Source organism: Myotis nattereri (genome assembly GCF_964212035.1).
Source record: "Myotis nattereri genome assembly, chromosome: 9".
Lineage (NCBI taxonomy): Eukaryota > Metazoa > Chordata > Mammalia > Chiroptera > Vespertilionidae > Myotis > Myotis nattereri.
In genome coordinates, this window is record NC_138084.1 from 36,943,928 (window position 1) to 36,967,621 (window position 23,694).

The window sequence follows — 23,694 nt, forward strand, 5'->3', positions numbered from 1 at the left end:
GGCCGCAGTGGCTCAGTGGTTGAGCGTCAACCTAGGAACCAGGAGGTCAGTTTGAGTCCCGGTCAGGGCATATGCCCGGGCTGGGGGCTCGATCCCCAATCAGGCAGAAGGCAGCTGATCAATGGTTCTCCCTCATCATTAAGGTTTCTCTCTCTCTCTCTCTCTCACTCTCTCTCTCTCCTCCCTTCCTCTCTGAAATCAATAAAAATATATATTTTTTAAAAATAGCAACTCCAATGCTTAACCATACTTCAGAAATGCACCTGTAATTCTGCAAAAGGAAAGCCTGAGAAAATAAGACTTTGTTCAGCTCTAAATCCGTGTAAAAGTATAAGTGACTTATACTCATCTCTGTGATGAAAATTTGTCTGAGTTCAAACATGTCAAATTCCAAAGGTGAGAAGAAACAAGGTGTTACAGGAGTCTTACCTGTTTCAACACATCTAGTATCAGCTCACTGAAGACTTCATTGATGGCCATGGACACCGTCTGCCGGTCCATGCCTTTGCTGAACTGCCCGGTTCCAACGAGCTCGATCAGCTCCCACACAGAAAGGCCATCTTTCCCGTCATCGAAGTTGACTTTATAATCTTCAAATTGCTCTTGCTGCCAAACTCCTCCCATCGCGTCTGTCAGTTTCTTAAGCAGGTATTCAATCTACAGAGAGAATTTAGAAGGCATTATTTACTAGTAAAAAAATAACCTTTTAACTTAGGTACATATCTACGTTATGTACACTGATAAGGTCCATTTAAGAGATATTCTTTTACAATTCCAACAGCGGATCATGACTCTGTCAGGGAGAAGGGTGTGGACAAACGCCACTGGTTCTACATTGACCTAGAATAAGTAATGGAAGCAAACTCTGGTAACCCTCTGATCGTGTATTTGCATACGTTTCCAAAGCAAACTGCACACACACACTGCCATAGGCAAACTAATTAATGTGATCTGATTACTCTCTCTTGGATAAATATTTTAATACATCAGAATATTCATTTTTTTTTAAAAAAAAAAGAATATTCATCTTTTTCTAATATGTAAGCACCCAGTTAAATAAGCATCTCAAAGTAAAATGTACAAGTTACTCCCCAATTTACACAGTTTCGATATAAGGCAGTTATTTTAAACTCATGCTGCCTCCTCCCGTTAGGAACGCTGACAATGTTGTAAACAATGTACTTTCTAGCTTGGCCTGGAAGAGCTTCTCAAACCCTGAAACACTGGGTCGTCTCCACCTTCCAAATGGCTTTCTTTCTATTACTGATTTTGGTTGGGCAGTACCATTCACCATGGCAGGATCCTTATTCCCTACGGCCTTACATCAAATCGGCGACAAAATCCCACGGTGTTTACCCCCTGGATAGGAGGTTTTCAAACTCGAGGTTATGGCTCAATATGAAATCAACTTAGTGGGCAGTAAGTAGCATTTTCGTTAAGGAAATGAAAAAATATTTCAGTTTATCCACAATGAAGACAAATGTTTTGAGTGACAAGTCTTGCTTGGTGTGTGCATGTATCTGTGTGTGCTGGGTCATGAAATAAATGTTTATCTTCCTGTAGGTCGCAGTCAAAAGGGATTGAAAAACTGTCCAAGACAGTTCTCAACTCCGTCTCCTCCTACCCCATCTGCCTTGGTTCGGGCCTCCCATTGGTGCCCCGGCCTCCAGCATCGCCCCCGGTATCTGTATTCTGCCAGAGAGATTTTTCTAAAACCAAACCTGAGCCTGTGACCCTTGTCTTTAAACCCTGCTTCAAAGATAAGGGCCAAGCTCCTCTGCATCCATCGGTGGCCCTCGCCCTGCCTGCTGTCTCGCTCATGACACATTTACACTCCCCAGTGCTACCAACACCCCTGGGCAGGGGCCCCACTTCTTCTTTGAAGGCCTGGGTAGTAAATATTTCAAGCTTTGTGCATCTCGGTTTATTATCTACTTCGTTTTGGGGTTTTTTGGTATGTGTGTGGGTTTTTTTTTAATAACCCTTTGAAAACCGTAAAAACGATGCCTAGCACATAGACAATATGAAGCAGACATGGGCTGGCTTCAGTCAGCGAGCCATAGTTCGCCAATACCTGCCATAGATTATAAGTAGTTTACCCACATGACACACTTGCTTATGCTCCAATGCCTTCCCCACGCTGCTCTGTCTAGAACACCTTCACCCATTTCTCTACCTAACAGATATTTATTCACGTCCTACATCGTCTAAGATATTCCCACCCAAAATGCGATGTGTGGACCAGCAGCAGCAGCACTTAGAAACCTATTAAAATTAAGTGTCTCAGATCCCACAAAAAACCCAAAAGCCAGAATCTGCCTTTGAACAAGTGCCCCAGGAACTCAAAGGCACACTAAAGTCTAAGAAGCAAACCTGCTCTGACCAACCCTAACCCGGGCAGGTGTTTGTCTATGTTGCTGCATTTGCAGACTGAATTAAAATGATCTTTTTACTAACTGGCTTCCCCACTGTTTTATGAATTCCATACAGGAGGGACCATGTAACACTCATCTTTGAATCCCCAGAACTCAGTATGGTACTTAGAACGTAGTAGAGCTCAATTAATGTTAGTTAAACTGAAATAAATTAAGCTAAGCAGCAATTTCCTCATGAAATGAATGAGTATAATAACACTCATCAGCCCAGCCAGCATGGCTCAGTGGTTGAGTTTTGACCTATGAGCCAGGAGGTCACAGTTGATTCCTGGTCAGGGCACATGCCCAGGTTGCAGGCTCGATCCTCAATAGGATCAGGAGGCAGCCAATCAATGATTCTCTCTCATCATTGATGTTTCTATCTCTCCCTCCCTCTTCCTTCCTCTCTGAAATCAATAAAAAATATATATATATATTTTAAAAAATAAAATAACATTCATCACATAAACCTACTATGGAAATAAAATGAAACAAATACAGGACATTTTGCACAGTGCCAGGCATACTAGGTACTCCATCAATGTTAATTCCCTTCGGCATTGAGTGGACTATTGTACCACCATTTAAAATTACTTTCAAGAAAGCACTTATAGCCCTGGCTGGTTTGGCTCAGTGGATAGAGCGTCGGCCTGGGGACTGAAGGGTCCCCGGTTCAATTTCGGTCAAGGGCACATGCCTGGGTTGTGGACTCAATCCCCAGTAGGGGTGTGCAGGAGGCAGCTGATCAATTATTTTCATCATTGATGTTTCAATCTCTCTCTCCCTCTCCCTTCTCTGAAATCAATAAAAATATATTTTTTTTTTAAAAAGAAAGCATTTATGAAAGTACATAAAATGAAGAAAAATGCAAAATTAAATTTACCTATGATTTATACTCCATAAAGATTATGTAAATATTTTGACAAATACTAGTACAAAACATAGAAACAGCAAGTCTGTTACAGATAGGATTGTGAATTATTTTTTTCTTTGTCTTCTTTTTTTAAAAAATATATATATTCTATTGATTTCAGAGAGGAAGGGAGAGGGAAAGAGATGGAAATGTCAATGATGAGAGAGGATCATTGATTGGCTGCCTTCTGCCTGCCCTCTACCGGGGATCAAGCCCACAACCCCAGGCATGTGCCCTTGACTGGAATTGAACCCAGGACCCATCAGTCTGCATGCCGGTGCTCTATCCACTGAGCCAAACCAGCTAGGACTTTCTTTCTCTTCTTAACACTTCCATTAACTTGGTTAAAACATTGTTTGTGAAATAAACTTTAACCAAAAAAAAATTGAAAAACATATTTGCAAAGAAATGTACATTCATAAAATATCACAAAGTCAAAAAAGATCATGAGTTCTACGATTTAATTTGATAAGATTGTAAAAATCCTCTAGTATGGAGATTACTTAATCCCTTAAATCTAGCATATGTTTACTTGTTGGAGAAAGACACATTCAGGTCTTTCCTTCACTTGTTGGAGATCTATCATCTACTATTAAGCTTATCAGAGATTATTTTCTTGGCTCTTCAACAGAAGCAGCAGGGATTGTCAGTGAAAGAGAGAAAAAGGACATATTAAGAGGAAGACAAAGGAAGAGGGAAGGAAAGAATGAGACAAAAGAGAAGAGAGAGAAAATATAAAGGCAAGAAGAGATTGAAGAAAGACAAAGGAAAGAAAGAAAGAACATTAAAATAAATAATTGCCCATGGTAAACTAACTTAGAGGCATTAACAGGTACAGAAATGTAATCGCCCCAAGGCAGCAAAATGAAGGGCCCATAACCTGCCTGATCACAACTTGGGGTAAGTGTAGTAACAGCACAACTAGAAGTTTTAGTAGGAAGCCAAGGTCAATATATGCATATGGCCACAAGCATGAGGAAAAGTGGGCGTGGCAAAGAGGTGCATCCAACTGACCATTTGTACCTATGGACACCCAGCCTCAGCTCTGCCTCACCTGCCCCTAGTGAATGAACCCCAGCCTCACAGTCGGAGCTTTAGTTCTTCTTGCCTATCGGACGACGTTTTATAATGTTTGTAACCCAGAAAGGGCCTATTACGAGCAAACCTTTCTGAAGGTGACCTCCCAAACCTTTCTGAGTTGGTCATCAGCGCCAGCATCTGCTCAGCATTGCCAGTAACTGTGCCAGACAACCAATTAGATTCATTTCCTGCTGACTTTCGACACAATCATTTACTTGTCATAACCAAGTAACTTAAGGACCTCTTAAATCATTACACTGGGCCAAGCGTTCTCAGCTATTCAATTATACTAACTAATAAATCACGTGCTGCGTGTGAGCCTGGAGTGGCCTGCATCAATTCTAGGAGCTCATTCAGTTTCAGGAAGCAGCTTACTTCCTCCTTCCAAGCAAGTTTCACCAAAAATAACAAAGAATAAACTTTTAAACTGCATGTGATTTGCAATGCCTTTGGTTCCAAAGTTTATTTTGTTGAATGTTCTTTCCCTGTCATCATTGAAAAGGGCCTTTATTGGCGTAACAACAACTCAGGTTTTATTTCACGGAGGGTCTCTTAAAACTATTTCAGGTTTGATATTTATTTCTAGGCAACTCTTCCAAACAAGCTCACAACGGACACATCCTGTTTTTGTTCTTGGCTCTGTGGGAAGTGAATACTAATGTAAAAACTATATTTTGACACGTTTCTAGGAATACCGTATGACAAAAATTACAAACCCATCTCAAATAAGGACGTGCCATGTCTTGACTTTTGCGTAGTAAGTAACTTAAATATTTATTCAATATTCTTGACACTAGTTTCTGGGTGATGGAAAACTAAGTCAAAAGCAAACTTATTTATAGCACTTATGTTATTCACATAACTACAGCTGTTACTTTTATAGCATTAATCAAAGCTAGAGAACAAAATCTTACTTAAAAACATTCTGGGCCAAAACCGGTTTGGCTCAGTGGATAGAGCGTCGGCCTGCGGACTGAAGGGTCCCAGGTTCGATTCCGGTCAAGGGCATGTACCTGGGTTGCGGGCATATCCCCAGTGGGAGATGTGCAGGAGGCAGCTGATCGATGTTTCTCTCTCATTGATGTTTCTAACTCTCTATCTCTCTCCCTTCCTCTCTGTAAAAAATCAATAAAATATATTTTAAAAAATAAAAATAAAAATAAAAACATTCTGGACTTAAAATGCAAATGATCATTATGGTACTTAGAGTATTGGAAAAATTAAAAAATTAATTGTATAAAGTCTAAAAACTGTTGAAAGATTACAATTAAACTTAGTATATACACATAACAAAGACATTTCAAATTTTATATTTTAAATACATCTTTTTTCACATTACATTTTATTAAATCTATAAGTATAAAACTGTACCAAAATACAGTTTTTTAAATGTTATTAAAGTATTTAGGAAGAAAGCAAAAAATCTAAGAGAGATGGCCACCTTAAGAAATATTATGATTCTAGTGTTTCCCATAAAACAGTGTGACCTCGAGTCTGCAGTGCTTGGTCAAAGGACAGGAGATGTGCTGAGAGTACAAAAAATTCAAACTCCAGGAGGCTGGCTCAGCAGCCAGACAAAGCATTTCCACATAAATCTGTTTTAACGACCCCTTTCCCCACACAAGTACTCCTGTACATGGAGGAATAATCTGTAAAACTAATTCTCCTTTTAACTAGAAGGAGTTAAGGATGTCAAAACACAGAGGAAGTCCAAACAGTAACATGACAAGGTAGGCTGCCTGACTATTCTGTCACATCGAAGACAGGCTGTTCCCTTCCCAAGTGAGACTAATTTGTTTGGAAAGGGGACCAAGACGTCCCTGTCAGCCCGCCAAGATGAAGGTAAGCCTGCCACGGAGTTCTGGCTGGGCCCGGGTGCAGAAACAATAGTCACGTGGGCCCCAGTTCTTCGAGCTACCTGGAAAAGAAATCTTTCAAGTTTAAGCAGGGCAGTCAGGAAGGTGATGCTGACTGGCTCCCTTCACAGCCTGTGGCTGCGTGATGATTTAAAGCCAATGACAAGTCCTTCACATCAATCAAGTGCTGCCCCGAGGAATAAGGTAAGTCTCCTTACTCACTAATTTCTAATTCTGAAATCAGGACAAGGTCACTTTCAAGTTCACCATGAATATTTTAGTAATGGAAAGAACCAAAACTTCACAGGTCAGAGACCACCCCTCCTCCAGTGCCAAGGAAAACACTAATAAATTTGGAAGCACCGAGTGTAACTACAAAACGTCTTAAAAGATGATACTGGAGATTTTACTAGCATAATTTGTCCAAGCAGCAGCTTGGTTTTTATAATACCATTGGTATATCTTTTTCTCTACCTATAAATATTCTATTCCCTTCTACTGGTATATTTCTCTGTATTAAGCTGGACATTTTGTTTAACTTTTCTATTCTTTTTTTTTAAGGTTTTTAAAATTGATTTTTAGGAAGAGAGGAAGGGAGAGGGAAAAACATCGATTGGCTGCCTTCCACAATCCCCCTACCAGGGATCAAATCCACAAGCTGAGAATATGCCCTCTGACTGGGACTTGAACTGGTCACCCTCTGGTGCACGAGACCATGCCCAGCCAACTGAGCCACACCAGCAAGGGCAAGCTAGACAATTTCTGTGGACAAAAATTCCACAGCATGTTTTATTTTGTATTTCCCCTTTTACATACATGGGCAATTACATCATTATGGTTACCAAGCACTAAGAAACTGCTCCCACCTGCAGTGAATCTGCCTTTCCCTTGATAACCAATGACCACCTCATTGCGAAATCCAAGAGCAACTTCTCAATCATCACACTCTAATTTTTCTGTGACAGTGAATGCCAGGAACTACTTTTCTGCTTCTTAGAACTTTTTCTTTCTTGAGGACCCATGACTCAACATTCTCTCAGTTCTCCCACCTCACCCGCTATTCAATTCAGCTTCCTTTACCAAATCAACTTCCTCCTCCCGCTGTCAAAACGCTCCCAAGATTCTGTCCTCAGCTTCTCCTCTCCCACTACAGTCTCTTCCTACCTGATCTAACCTATTACCATGGCCTCCCTATCTCTGTGTCTGGCCCTGGCCTCTCACAAGCTCTAGGTGTGCACTTCAATTGAATACAGGACAGCTCCACAAGGATGTACCAATGTACCAAATCGACCAAACACATCAGCATCCACTGTATCCCCAATGTACCCATCATCCTGTCACACACACACCACTCAGTGAGTACTTACACTGGGACCAGACATTGCGTTAAATGCTTCACATACATCAACTATCTACATCCTCACAAGAGTCCAATGAAGAGAGTAGTTATCCCCATTTTGAAGATGGGGAAACCCAAACAGAGAGATTAACTAATTTGTTCAAAGTCACAGCTAAAAAGTGGAAGGGTCAGGGTTCAAACTGGGCAGTCTGATTTCAAAGACCATGCTTTAAACAACGACACTATATTACTTCCTAATTGCCCAGCCTGACACTTGTCTATATTTTCGCACAGCAAGGCACTATGAGCCTGGTTCTGTGACCTCCAGGTCCCTCCTATCTGGCCTTCTTTTCTATTCTCACTGATGCTACTGTTCTTTAGTCCTTAATACCACTTACCTTCTCTTAACTTCCCATCTCCCACCTCTCCATATTTCATCTATTTACCTGTCACTCTCTTGCTCAAAAATCAGTGGCTCACAGCTCCCCACTGCCTACAGGATAAAATCAAAATTATGCACAGCTTTATCTACTACCACTCTTCGTCACAGCCATCATGTTTCACTTAGACGGGATATGTATCAGTCTTCTTGACGGCCCAGCATCTAAAGCCCTTCGTATGTCTGGGGAATCCCCTACCTCCCAATGTAAGAGTAAAAATGTAAATGTACCCTTTCCAGGCCTCCTTTGCAGCTAGGCACCTGACCTAGGCCGCCAATTAGATGCATCATCCCAAATGTGAATTGGATAGTGGGCACCATAGAGAACTCTCCTTGGTAACAAGAAAGCTGCAGGAAGACCTGAGTTCCTGGGCAGCACCCCGGGTGCAGGGCCAGAGGTGTTCCTTGGTACAACCTTTCCCTTGTGGTCCTCACTGGAGCAACCAGTGTAGTTCCAGCCACCACACCTGGTTTTTAGGCCATCGTGGCAATTCTATGAACTACCCAACATCCTTTTCACACATTTACTTTTGCCTTAAATCATCTAGTCCTGGTGTTTCCAAGTAAGCATCCTTCACGCACCTCAGCACATGCCCTTTGCTTTCCTGCCCCACAGAACCTTGCCCACTGTTTCTTCCACCCAGAATTCTTCTCTATTAGTCAAAACTCTCCCGATGTTTTAAGACCCAGCACTAGTGCTGCTTTCCCATAGACATAATGGCTAATACTTGATGGGCACTAAGGACCAGGCATTCTTCTCATCTGATCTTCACAGTACAGTGGGAGGCAAATACTTTAATTAGCGCCATTTTACAGTTGAGGAAAATGCAACAAAAACAAATGAAGAAAACTGCCCAAGGTCATGCATCTAGTGAATGGTGACAGAGCCAGAATTCAAACCCAGGAGATCTGACTCCAGACCCCTGCTCTTCATCAGGGAACAGCCAATTGTGGCCCCTGAGTCAAAGCTAGCCCAGCAGCCAAACCTGGTTCACAGCATGTTTTTACACACCCATGATCCAAGCAAGAACAGTTTTTACATTTTAAAGTGGTTGGGAATAACAATTTTTTTCAAGTCCAAGAAAATTTCTTGACCCATGAAAATTATATGAAATTCAAACTTCAACATCCATTTCACTGAAGCACAGCAATGTAGCGTCTGTGGCGACTTTTATGCTTCAACAGCGGAGTTGAGTACCTGTGACAGAGACAGACAGTATGGCCCAAAAAGTCCACAAAGCCTCACATACTGACTGTCTTACCCTTCAAGACTCTGCTCTTAGCCACTACATTACACTGCCTCTCTGAAAAAGCTGCCCTATCCCCTTCTTTCCCCCAAGCTGGAATAAATCTTGCCTTCTCTGAATTTGCATGGCATTTGCATCTTTCTGAGAACAGGTAGTCCATTTTGCTTTGAATGACACTTGATTTATTTTTTTCCCTCCAGCAGACTGTAAGTTCCTTGAAGGCAGGAAGTAATCTTTCTCACTTTGTATTCCTCTTGGTGCCTCCCTTATTGTTGGTAGTTTATTAATGCTTGCTGATTTTAAATAAAATATTGTAGTATGAAGTTTTTAAAAGATTTTCCTAACATGAACAAGCATCATAGAAGTTATATTCTAGACTCTGTATTGGCAGGATAGGGAGTAAAGAGCACCCTCAACCACCACTGGTGTGTGTATAGTATACACTGTATACATTGGTACAGCAGTTCTGGAAGCAATTTTGCCTTGTTCACCTAATAATACCTTGAGACTGTGCATTTCCTAGAACTCGGAATTCCAAGGCTGGAAATTTATCTTCAGGAAACACGTAGGCTAACGTATGCAATAATAGTAGTCATTAGAGTCAACACATTTACTGAGTACATATTACATGCTGCTCACTGAGCTAAGTACTTAAATGCAGACTCTCACACCCCTTAGAGGTAACATCTTATAAATGAGAAAATTAAAGCCTAAGAGGTTAAATAATTTGTCCAAGGTTAAGGGATTACAGATGACTTGTTTTTCAGGGGAGGACTACAGCTGGTTTTAACTTTGCATATTACAAGGCTTTTCTACTGTAATAAGCATGTATTGCAGGTATAATTTTTTTAAAATATGTCTTTATTGATTTCAGAGAGAGGAAGAGAGAAGGAGAAAGGGATAGAAACATCAATGATGAGAGAGAATCATTGATCAGCCATCTCCTGCACAACCCCCACTGGGGACGGGGCCCACAACTCGGGCATGTGCCCTGACCAGGAATCAAACTGTGACCTCCTGGTTCATGAATCAACACTGAACCACTGAGCCACACCAGCCAGGCTACCGGTGTAATTTTTAAAGGGCAGTAAGACTTCACAAAACCTTACTCCTCTATTTGTTTTCTTTTGGAACCTTAAGAAAAATAACTCAGAACAAAACAAGCAATGTCCTTTTTCCTTTACTGTGGGAAGTACAGTTAAAAGTCACCATCCTGGACTTTGAAAAAGAATAGTATTTCCTTACATAAAACAGCCTTGAAAACATTCTGGATCTTATATGTTGCCCATATAGCATCACTTGACCAGTTCTTATGGTTTTATCAATATGCAGGTAGACAAAAAATTATGATGTAACTTGTACTGAATAAATATTCTTTGGACATGAGGACAGATTTGTCTATAATTACAGCAATTTAGAGAGGAAGAGCCCCACCCTGTCTGCAAGTCTCCAGGGATATTGCATGACCCCAAATCACTTAAGTTTTGGGCCTTTTTTAGATTCAAGCCGTTTGCCTCTGATCCAAAAAGTCTAGTCCAATGCTTCATATCTAGTGACTTAACACAAACACTTCCAAGTTCGATCTATTAAATGCAAAGATGGCCCAGAGCCACACCTTACCTCTTCTGGCACAATAATTAATGGATACTTGTCCTCAGATAAAAAGTTGAAAATAACCCACACTTTAAATGAATCTTCTTCCTCAATGAGCAGGGGACTCTTCGTGAGGTTTTTTTTGACACAGAGGGTCCAACACATTCTATTTAATTCAAGCTTGTCAAAGTTGTCTTGGACCTAAAAAGGAATAAGGAAAAATTCCAATGAACCAATCCAAAATAAGTAACATAACATAAGCCCAGTAAAACCAAAAAACAAAGCTCACTATAGGCTTCCATTTTAACCAATCCAATTCACCAATACATTTTCAATGTATATGCTTAGGTACCACACTTTTAAAGGCTCAATTAATAATATTATATGAAGTCCGGCTGGCATGGCTCAGTGATGAGTGTTGACCTATGAACCAGGAGGTCCTGGTTCGATTCCTGGTCAGGGCACATGCCCGGGTCATGGCCTTGATCCCCAGTGGGGAGCATTCAGGAGGCAGCCAATCAATGATTCTCTCTCATCATTGATGTTTCTATCTCTCTCTCCCTCTCCCTTCCTCTCTGAAATCAATACAAATTTATTTTAAAAAACAAAAACAGAGTCTAAATCAAACTTTAAATGCTGTCTGTTAATACTATTTTGCCAAATTGCTGTAGAACTCAGTAGGTGGATGACATCTACATGATGAAAGACATCTCTATAGGATTAGTTTCAAAGGCCACCACCATCAACTCTATCCACCCACACCCCTAAAGAAACGTCAGTGAAAGCTCTGCCCCGTGGGAAATGACAGGCGCATGGAAGCACACGGCCTTGCTCTGAGGAACCAGAGACTCTGTGCGGATGATGCGGTGAATTGTAGGGTTCCCGGCGGGGAGTGGCTAAATTTACGGCTGGAAAAGCAAACACAGAAATCACGGAGAGCTTTATAATTTTTTTTAAAATAGCCTATAGGAAACCCCCAGTTGAAGGGTTTTGGAGCAGAGAATGAGCAGGCCATCTGCAGCCCAGATTACTACTCTGCAGAAAAGACGGTATTTAAGGTAACCCTTGGATTATGTTGAAGAGTTCAAGGTAAAGTATTCCAAAGGACAGAAAGGAAATGGCATCAGCAAAAAAGCATGGCAGGAGCAGCCCACCCTCCCTGTTTGGGAAACAGTCACAGGAGGAAGGACACAGAAATAAGGGCAAAGGAAAGATAAAGTTTTCCGTTTGGGAAGTTCTGGCAAGACATTAGATGGAGGCGTCCAAGGCCAATCAGAGAGGTGAAACTAACCTAAGAGGAGAGGCAGATCAGTGCATCAACTGCACACCAGTGATGACTGAAACCATGACGGCCTATGAGACCACGGAGAGAGACCACGGAGAGAGACCACGGAGAGAGACCACGAAGGGAGAAAAGAGAGGAGATCAGAAACAGGACCTCGGGGGGACACACATTGGTAACGCAAGAGGAGGAAGGGGAATCGGGATAACTGAAAAAGCACTCAAAGTGGTAGGAGAACCACAAAGATATGAGACCTGGGCGAGGAAGCCGTTGAGAAGGTTTGATAAGCAGTGGGAAACTAAGGAGGGGCTGACTGAAAAACCACCGGTTCTGCAGGCACTTCAGTGATCTCTAGTTCTCTTCAAGACAGCTGAAAAGTGTGGGTTAAAGATTTCAGTGGGATCAGAAACCAAGAAAATTCTCCATAAATTAGTTATCCTAGGAAATAAGTTGTGTGTTCGGCTCATTCCTCCTCTAAAACCTACTCCACTATTCCTTAGTTTAATGATACTCAGGTAAAAGAGTATTAAATGATAGCACTGACATCTTTTTTAAAAGTACAAGAATCAGATCATATATGAAAAGCCCACAGCTAACATCATCATGCTCGTCGGTGAAAAACTGAAAGCTTTCCTCTAAGATCAGGAACAAGGCAAAGATGCCCACTCTCACCAGTTCCTTTCAACACAGTACTGGTCAGACAGTTAGGCAAGAAAAAAAATAAAAGTCATGCAAATTGGAAAGAAAAAAGTAAAATTATCTCTGTTTGCAGATGATATGCTCTTTTTAATTTTTTTTAAATATATTTTTACTAATTTCAGAGAGGGGGAGAGAGAGAGAAACATCAATGATGAGAAAGAATCATTGATCAGCTGCCTCCTGCATGCCCCACACTGGGGATTGAGCCTGCAAAGTGGGCATGTGCCCTGACTCAAACAGAACCATGACCTCTTGGTTCATAGGTCAATACTCAATCACTGAGCCACACCGACTGAGCTGCTTTTTTTATTGTATGTAGAAACCTCTAAAGAGTCTACAAAAAGCTGTTAGAACAAATAAACAAATACAGCAAAATTACAGGATATAAAATCAACATTCAAATATCAGTTATATTTCTATACACTAATAATGAACAATCTGAAAAAGAAATTAAGAAAACAATCCCATTTACAATAGCATCAAAAAGAATAAAGTACTTAGGAATAAACTTTTCCAAGGAGGCAAAAGACTTGCACGTTGAAAACTACAAAACATTACTGAAAGAAATTAAAGATGACAAATAAATGGAAAGACATCTCATATTCGTGGGTTAGAAGACAATATTCTTAAAATGTCCATACTCCCAAAGCAATTTAGATCTAATGCAATCCCTATCAAAATCCCAATGGCATTTTTTTGCAGAAACAAAAAACATTATCTTAAAATTCATATGGAATCTTATTCAGATGGACCCTTGCCCTATATCAGTGATGGCAAACGTATGACACGCATATCAGAGGTGACATGCGAACTCATTTTTTTGGTTGATTTTTCTTTGTTAAATGGCATTTAAATATATAAAATAAATATCAGGAACATAAATCTTTTGTTTTACTATGGTTGCAAATATCAAAAAATTTCTATATGTGACACGGCACCAGAGTTAAGTTAGGGTTTTTCAAAATGCTGACACGCCGAGCTCAAAAAGTTTGCCATCACTGCCCTATATCATATACAAAAATTAATTCAAAAACAGCGTCAAGATATAAATGGAAGACCTGAAACTCCTAGAAGAAAACATCGGGAAAAAGCTTCCTGACATTGGAACAGACAATGACTTCTTGGATAGGACACTGAAGGCACAGGCAACAAAAGCAAAAACAGACCAATGAAACGACATCATACATAAACTTCTGCCCACAAAGGAAACAATCAATAGCGTTGGACAACGGTGAGCCAGTCCCGGCCATCAGAGAACTTACACACCAGGTGGGAAACAATACAGCAAAAGCACAACCACCTACGTGATAAAAACCGTGGTGCGTGCTCTGAAGGAAAAGCAGAGGATGCTTGAGAACACTTCGAGGCAGAGCTGGTTAGCTCTGGGGAGGGTGGGGCGCTACCTACAGAAACCTCCCTGAGGAAGTGACGATCAAGCAAAGACCCAAAAGGATGAACAGGCATCGGCTGCATGCTGTGGGCACAGGAAGCCTTACAGCAGAGCAAGCAGCATGTCTGAAGGATCTGTGGCAGGAGAGGTCTTCGTAATTTGAGGAACAGAGAGGAGGCCAACATGGCTGCACTGCAGTGAGCAAGAAGGGAGTGGAGAACGTGGAGGCTGGAGAGGTTGGCAGAGGCCAAACAGAGCACAGCCCTGCGAGCCATGATGAGCACGCTGGGCTGTGAGATCCTCTCTAAGTTCATTCTAACTATAAAGGGTCTAGGAATCTATGGCTCCGTCCTCCATCTCATCTAAGATTACGAACTGCTCCCAAATCCCAGTTTATATCAGATACATTAAACTAACAGTCTCACATCTTTTGGAAAACTAACAATGGCTGTCACTGATCTCAGGGTGTCCAAATGGAAGATAATTTCCTAGAAAAAAATGTGTAGAGTTGTTTTCTGGTTGTTTTTTTTAACACTAAGTCTATGTAACGGCTAGTCTCACAGAGGACAGGCACCGGAATAGGTTAGACTGTATTGCTACAGCAAGCTCAGGTTGGGTCTGAGTTCTTCTTATTTTTAACATATGTTTGCTTTTCCCATACATATGAATACATATGAACCCATACATATGAATAAGATGGCAGTTATGGACCTCAATTCTGACTCAAAGTACTAAAAGTATTTACAAAACTAAACTCATGTTTCTAAATTAAAATTTTCATACCAACTAGTAACACTTCTTTTTTTAAAATATATATTTTTTTAATTTCAGAGAGGAAGGAAGAGGGTGAGAGAGATAGAAACATCAATGATGAGAGAGAATCATTGATCGGCTGCCTCCTGCACCCTCCCCACTAGGGATCAAGCCCACAACCTGGGCATGTGCCCTTGACTGGAATGGGACCCTTTAGTCCACAGGTCGATGCTCTATCCACCGAGCCAAACCAGCTAGGGCTAGTAACACCTCTTCAAAACATTTAGCATAGTGTCTGATACACAGTGGACTAAATAAATGTTCGCATTTTTATCTTTATACTAATGTTTTCAAAAATATTTTGATAACATGGGAAAGGAAATATTAATGTTAAGTATTCAATATGATCCCAGCTTGAAAAATCATACAAATGTATTTTTAAAAATAATGACTCAAAGTAAACAGATCAAAATTTTAAAAGTGACTGCCTCAAGATGGTAAGGGTAATATTTTCTGAATAAGTCCCTTTTTAAAAAAATTTACAACCACGAGTCTGTATTTACAATACAGGAAACCATTTTACAATTAAGAAAAACACTTTAAAGACAGTATTTCACATTAATCATCAGGGAGATACAAATCAAAACACAGTAAGATCCCACACCTCACACCCACAAGGATGGCTATCATCAAAAAGACAGAAAATGGCAAGTGCTGGTGACGATATGAAACAGCTGGAACCCTCGCACACTGCTGGTAGGAAAGTAAACTTCACAGCTGCTTTGGAAAACAGCGTGGCAATCCCTCAAAAGGTTAAACGTAAGTTGCCATATGACTCAGCAATTCCCTTCCTAAGTATATGCCCAAGAGAACTGAAAACACACATCCACACAAAAATTTGAACATGAATGCTCAAAGCAACAAATTCATAATAACCAAAAAGTGGAAATAACTCAAATGCCCATCACCTGTTGAGTGTACAAACAAAATGTGGTATATCCATAATGGAATATTATCCAGCCATTAAAAGGAATGAAGCACTGTTACATGCTACAATGCGGCCACATATTTATGATTCCATTCATATGGTATGAGTCCAGGATAGGCAAATCCAGAGACACAGAAAGTAGATTAATGGTTGCCTACTCAACATAGGACCTCTTTATTCACTCAGAAGTTTTGAGGACATTTTGAGTGCTGAAGGCATATTCATTCAACTAACAGAAATATGAAAACGCATTTTATGGAAGAGCTACAACCGACATATGAACTCAAGCATCTGGTAAGAGAGTACAAATGCCTAGGAAAACAGAACGTAGAGGCTGCTGGCCTCAAGAGAAGGGACGCTGTATTGAACTAAAATATTTCTCTTGGTGTGTTTATCCTTTGCATGTATGTGTTTCCAAAAAAGACAAAAACAGGAAAAAATGCAACAACAACAAAACGGTTTATGTTAGAAAGGAGCAGATTTCCCCAGTTAGGACTTAGCATATTGCCAGGGGAATATTGGTTTTAATCACAGAGTCCAGACCAACCTTTAACGTGTAGAATCAGGGAAAAGAACTGACAATTATTTGAACCAAAGAAACTAATAGGTAATTAAGTCTCACGAAGGAATTAGATTGCCTCGTAAACATGCTGAAGCAGAACTAGTTTTTGATGTAGTCTATTGGGACTCTATAGTAAAAAGCCAACACTGTACCACTTTCTTCATTTATTCCATCAGATAATCCAGGTATAGTGTCTCTTTGCCAAAAGGGGGTGGGGGGAGGCAGTGAAGGAGAGCTCACAAAAAATTCTTCCGAGGCCTGACCAGTGTGGCTCAGTGGTTGAGTATCAACCTATGAACCAGGAGGTCATGATTTGATTCCTAGTCAGAGCACACGCCCGATTTGCTGGCTCGGTTCCCAGTAGGGGGCATGCAGGAGACATGATAGGCCAAGGTTTTGGGTTCAGTCCCAGATCAGGGGACATACAAGAACCCATCAATAAATGCATAAATAAGTGGAACAACAAATCATTTTTCTCCCTTTCTCTAAAATCAATGTTTTTAAAATTTTTTAAAAAAATTGTTCCTAGCCCTGACCAGTTTGGCTCAGTGGCTAAAGCGTCGGCCCGTGGACTGAAGGGTCCCGAGTTGGATTCCAATCAAGGGCATGTACCTTGATTGCAGGCACATCCCCAGTAGGGGGTGTGCAGGAGGCAGCTGATCAATGTTTCTCTCTCATCGATGTTTCTAACTCTCTATCCCTCTCCCTTCCTCTCTGTAAAAAATCAATAAAAAAATATCTACACTAATAAAAGAGAAACATGCAAATTAACCATCACTCGTCACTCCGCCACACCCACCAGCCAATCAGAGTGACTATGCAAATTAACCCAACAAGATGGTGGTTAATTTGCATACGCAGGCACAGAGCGAAGACTGAAGATGACTGAAGATGGCGGCGGCCACGGAGCTAGAGTGAGCATGGAGGCTTGGGTTGCTTCCGGCGACAGAGGAAGCCAAGCTTCCCACCAGACCTGTACTCCACTCAAGGAGTGGCTGGGGACCTGGGTCGCCAGGCTTCCCACACGCCCTGGGCTCCGCACAAGGAGGGGCTGGGGGCCTGGGCTCCACTCAAGGAGCTGGGGAAAAAGAAAAAAAAAGGAGGGGCTGGGAGCAGCTGGAGCGGAGAAGCCAAGCCTCGCTGCTGTGGCCGGACCAAAGGCCTGGGTCCCGGGTGCTGGAGGAAAACCGGTGCCAACAGCAGGGAAAGGAAGGCCTATTGTGCAAATCTTCGTGCAACAGGCCACTACTGTGTGTGTGTGTGTGTGTGTATAAATTATTCCTAGATGCTTACAGAATTCCATTCTTTACTAAAGAAGGAATTTAACAAACAAGCAAAAAAAAAAAAAGTTGACACTTACAGGAGGCAAAATATTTGATACAAGAACATCAGATATATTAATCATTTGAAGTCCTAATAAATTCTATTAACATGAAGAACAACAGGAATGATTAACTCTGAAGACAGAAATATAGAAACCAAATGGAAAAATTATGTTTTGGAAAGCAAGTTTCAAATAATTTATCTCTCAGTCCCAACCTCTTCAGAATAATTCTCCTAAGCAAAGGCAGAAAACCACTAACACAACCTGGGGGGAGAAATGGCCAAAATGAACGGTAATGAACACCACATACTAATGAAGAGAAAAGAATCCTCTTAAAGCCCTTGAGAGGAAACCTAAGAGAACTAAATGGAGGCTGAGATCAGTTGAGATGATCAGAGTGGCCTTTAAGCTGCTCCACCGCTGCCCTATGTATCCAAACTGGGAAACAGTAATTCTAGAAGAGAATCACTTTAATCCCTCAATAGTACAATTAAAAGAACACTGGCCTAGCCCTAGCCGGTTTGGCTCAGTGGATAGAGCATGGCCTACGGACTGAAAGGTCTCGGGTTTGATTCCGATCATGGGCTCGATCCCCAGTAGGGTGGGGGGGGGAGGGTAAAGGAGGCAGCCGATCAATGATTCTTTCTCATCACTGATGTTTCCATCTCTCCCTCTCCCTTCCTCTCTGAAATCAATAAAAAAATATATTAAAAAAAGAACACTGGCCTAGAAGTTAAATGGCTTAGGTTCACAAACTATCTACCTCTTATTCACTAGGTAACTTTGTGCTCTTTTTCCTCCTGAGTTAAATGGGAGTAAGAATTCCAGTTACACATCACAGGATTAACATGAGGATCAAATGAGACAGTATATATATGAAAGCACTTCTTGCAAATATTTAATCATTATTATATTTTTTCTTTGCATGACTGATAACAATCTCTCGATTTTATGTTATCATGCTTCAGCCACTATTGGCATTTTTTTCCACTAAGTTTCAAAACAAAGCACTAATCTTTGTTCAATTTAAGCCCACACCATGGAATCCTTGGCAGCTTTATTTGGATTGAAGAACTGGCAGGATTCCACTCCAGGTGGCTAAGCAATAGTAAACAAGGGCTCACTGTTTCATCACATCCTCACCCGCTCTGTGAATGAGGTTTTCTCCAAATTTAGTGGCTAATTTTGGACTTTTTAAATACTGCTATATTTTCTTCCCTGGCAACAGAACTTTAAAATACCCTAAATACTAAAATAAAGAACATTTTAAAATGTAAAATTCAAAATGCTTAAATAAAGTTACACCCAGGAAAACAAAATGCAATATTAGGGCACAGCACTTTAAGATATTAAACCATGGCCTGGCTGGTGTGGCTCAGTGGCTAGAGCATCATCCCTCACAAGGAAGGATCACAGGTAGGATTTCCAGTCAAGGGCATGTACCTGGGTTGCAGGTTCAATCTTCAGCCCCGGTTGGGCACGTGCGGGAGGCAACCCATTGATGTGTCTCTCTCACATCAATGTTTCTCTCTCTGTGTCTCTCTGTGTCTCTCTGTGTCTCTCTCTCCCTCCCTCCCTCCCACTCTCTCTAAAACAGCAATGAAAAAAAATCCTCAGGTGAGTATTACCAATAACAAAAAAAATATTAAACCATATCTCTCTATCTATTGGCCCAGACCACACAAATTCCAGCCCTAAAAAACAAAGCAATTTCCAGATTCCTGAGGCTTTCCCAACATGTTCTATATTTTAATAATAGACATTATCGTCTTTAATTTTTAATGTTAAACACACGCACACAGCAGGTCATCAAATATTTGCTGAATACAAGACATGTTTACATATACTGCATCGATAGAGCACGAGCGAGCTACCTGCACAGAACAGCAGCCAAGCAAAGCTCCGGAAGATAGCACAGCATCAACTGAGGTTTTGAGAGCTCACAGATCAGTTTCTGTACAATTTGATTAAATCTTCTTTATTGAGATACTAGAGGCCCGGTGCACATATTTGTGCACCAGTGGGGTCCCTTGGCCTGGCCTGCGGGGATCAGCCCAAACCGGCCGTCCTACATCCCCCAGGAGATGCAGTAGTGTGTGAAGTGGCAGGCGGCCGGGAGGAGCCAGAGCCTGGGCCGGGCGCCGCCACCGCTCACCCTAGCCCGCTGCTCCTGCCGCCGCCACCGCTCAGTAGGCTCGCTGCCGCTCCTCTGCGGTCTCCGCGCTCCCATCCTAGAGCAATACTGGCGCCCCCATGACCGAGAAGCGACTGCAGGCTCACGCCCAGTCAGGCCTGATGCCTGTCCCAGCGTGAATGGGTGAGAGGCAGCAGGAGTGTCCACAGGAGAGGCTCACCAGCCAAGAACCCAGCGTCTGGCGCCCATTGGTCAGCTAAGCCGTGCTCCCGCTGTGGGAGTGCACTGACCACCAGGGGGCAGCTCCTGCGTTGAGCGTCTGCCCCCTTGTGGTCAGTGTACATCATAGCTACCAGTCAACCGGTCCAATGGTCAAACGGTCACTTAAGCTTTTATAGATATAGATAATTCATGTACCATAAGAGTCACTCTTTATATGTGCGATACACTAGTTTTTGGCATACTCACGAGGTTTTGTGTTGGTTGGTTCTTTGCTTGCTTGCTCATTTAGTGGCTAGACAATCATATACACAGTGTTCCCCTCAGTATTTCCAGTGTCTATCTGGCACCATACACAATATTACTGACTATCGTTCCCACGCTTTACTTACTTCCCCGTGACTATCAATTAATCTGTGCTTCTCGGTCCCTTCACCTCTTTCACCCGGTGCCCAACACTCCCTCCCATCTGGCAGCCACCAGTTCCCTCTTTGTATCTGAGTCTATTTCCATTTTTGTTTGTTGATTTTGTTCTTTAGATTCCACATATAAGTGAAATCATATGGTATTTATCTTTCTCTGACTGACTTATTTCACTGAGCTTAATACTCTCTAAGTCCTCCATGCTGTAGCAAATGGTAAGATTTCATTCTTTTTTATGGCTGAGTAATATAATATTCCATTGTATAAATGTACCACAGCTTTTTAAAAATATTTTTTTATTGATTTTAAGAGAGAGGGGAAGGTAGAGGGAGAGAGAAACATTGCTGTAACATCGATCGGCTGCCTCCTGCACGCACTTTACCAGGGTTCAAGCCCGCAACCTGAGCATGTGTCCTGGCTGGGAATCGAACCAGCAACCTTTCAGTGCAGGTCACAACACTCAACCAACTGAGCCACATCGGCCAGGGCACACCACAGCTTTTTTATACATTGATGGGCACTTGGGTGGCTTCCATAACTTAGCTATTATAAATAACCCTGCAATGGACATAGGGGTGCAAATATTCTTTCAAATTAGTGTTTTGGGTTTGGGTTTCTTCAGATAAATCCCAGAAGTGGAGTCACTGGGTCATAAGGCAGTTCCATTTTTAATCTTTTGAAAAAACTCCACAAAATTTACCATGCACCAGGCGTCTAGTATACATATAAGATCTTTGGTTAATCCCTTCCCGCCCTCCCCTCTCCCCCGGTCCCTCTGAGATTCATCAGTCTGTTCCATGTTTCCATGCCTGTGCATTGAGCGTCTGCCCCCCGGTGGTCAGTGCACATCATAGCTACCAATCGAATGGTCAAATAGTCACTTAGGCTTTTATATATATAGACTAGAGGCCCAATGCATGAAATTCGTGCAAGAGTGGGCCTTCCTTCCCCCAGCTGCTGGCACCAGCTTCCCTCTGGCACCAAGACCCAGGCTTCCCTTGCAGCCCCGGCTTCATCCAGAAGGATGTCTGGTCTAATTAGCATATTACGCTTTTATTATTATAGATGTATTTACCTATTTAGAACATTTCACATAAATGGAATCATACAATATTTGGCTTTTGAGTTTGATTAAATCTTATTTCCTTATAGTGTGGTTTCTCTCTCTCTTTTTTTCTAATTAAAGCATGGTCAAGGTAATGTTATCATTTCTACAAGGAAAATGTATTATGGGACTGACTAGGAAATTACAGATATAGTTACAAAGAGTACTTCATAAGTGAAAACACTAATTTTGACAATCTTTGCTACAAAATTTCACAAGTGAACTCACCAAGCAGGGGCTCTGGGGCCCACTTGAAATATGCACATCAAACAACGCTGTAAGCAAGAAGAGGTTGCACTCATACCTTTTCCAGAATGAACTTGTTTAAATAGGGCATGTAGCCCTGATTGGAGACGGGCCCCTCATCATCATCCCGGAAGTGCTCTTCCAGGGCCACCGGATCGTGGGGAACCTTCAGCACCGTGCACAGGTTATGGGAGAGGACCTAGGAGGGAGAGAACGGCGGTGTTAGAGGCCTCCACGAACCAGCTCCTGGCACTGTCACTGCCTGAACACAACTGGCTGCCCCCTGCTCTAGGGGGAGGAGGGGGGAGAATAAACCAGCAACTGCAGGGTGAATACTGCTCAGCTGCCAGCTCCTCACCTGTTACCCAGGAGTGTCTCTCATTCCTCCCCCAGCTGTGGTTCACTTCAATCGAGTCTCTTACATGCCCACATTGAGCGAGGCTCCATGCAAGACCCCTGACTATAGTACTTGTAGTCTTTCATTAATTGTCCTACGTTAGAAAGAAAAAGGGGGGAAAGAGCAAGAGAATGTGTTCAAAATTAAACTTCTCCCCAAGGAGAGCAGGGTCAGTCAATGAGAGCTGTAAGAAAGAACCTCGGCCCTAGCCAGTTTGGCTCAGTGGAGAGAGCATCGGCCTGCGGACTGAAGGGTCCTGGGTTTGATTCCGATCAAGGGCACATGCTCGGGCTGTGGGCTCAATCCCCAGTAGGGGGCATGCAGGAGACAGCCGATCAATGTTTTTCTCTCATCATTGATGCTTCTATCTCTCTCTCCCTCTCTCTTCCTCTCTCAAATCAATAAAAAATATATTTAAAAAAAAAAGAAATAAAGAAAGAACCTTGTACTGACTAGGCAGCTGCAGCTGGGGCTCTGGTCAAGGTGCCGGGCCCCGGCCAATCACAACCTCTCGGGGCTGCCATTTCCTCATTTGTTCCATAGGAAGGGCCAAGTTAATATACAAATATAACAAATGTTAATTGGTAATCTCGAAATGTCCAAACATCTCTAAAAATCTATGATGTTACGCTGTTTTCAGCGTTAGTATTTAAAAGTGTAAATGTAAAAAGAGAAAGACATCAAAGGCCCAGTTTATAAATATGGAAAGAGTCATAGCTAAAACACCTCGGGAGTTACTAAAACGGTCAAAATATTTTGCATTCCATATGTAAAGGGTTGCTGGCCTTGGTGACAGCCTAAGTCACACACTTGCACATTCCATTGAATTAGCAATTTGGGCTCTATCTCAACACTAATCTTGTTTCATATTAAATGAAAATTTAACAAGAAAACTTAAATTCCTTTCATGTCATCCGTGCATTCTTAACAGGTCAAATTACATAGCTAAGGCTGTACTTCCTTTAACAGAGATTATTACTAAGTGTTAATTCCCAGGTTAAAATTTCCTGTTCTTCTCAGCCCTACCCATTTAATCACTTAAGGAGCCACACTCATCTCAAAGAAGACTTTCCATTCTATTAAGCAAGTCACGTTTTTCTGCATAAATGTATTTCAGTTAGGATTTTTTAAGATTTAAAAAATTGAATCTATAAAAAGAGTATTTGCATAGCTTCTTTCTACATTTGTTTTGCTTCTCAAAGCTTCATTTCTGTGCAGATCCTTTTCTACACGCTCTACTGGTTTTAAGGAAGTAGGTAAAGTAAAGGAAGTAAGTTTGCAAATGGTTATA

General features: G+C 41.7%; 1 protein-coding gene across 1 annotated transcript in view; it reads right to left on the reverse strand.

The window, feature by feature from the left end:
* Nucleotides 1-23,694, reverse strand: part of SWAP70 (switching B cell complex subunit SWAP70) — a 68,955-nt gene that overhangs the window by 23,560 nt on the left and 21,701 nt on the right. The window contains exons 2-4 of the mRNA XM_081098636.1: nucleotides 22,065-22,205; nucleotides 10,909-11,082; nucleotides 430-657 (exon numbers count right to left, since the gene is read on the reverse strand). Coding sequence (XP_080954762.1) covers nucleotides 430-657; nucleotides 10,909-11,082; nucleotides 22,065-22,205 — 543 coding nt within the window. The remainder of the gene's footprint in view (nucleotides 1-429; nucleotides 658-10,908; nucleotides 11,083-22,064; nucleotides 22,206-23,694) is intronic.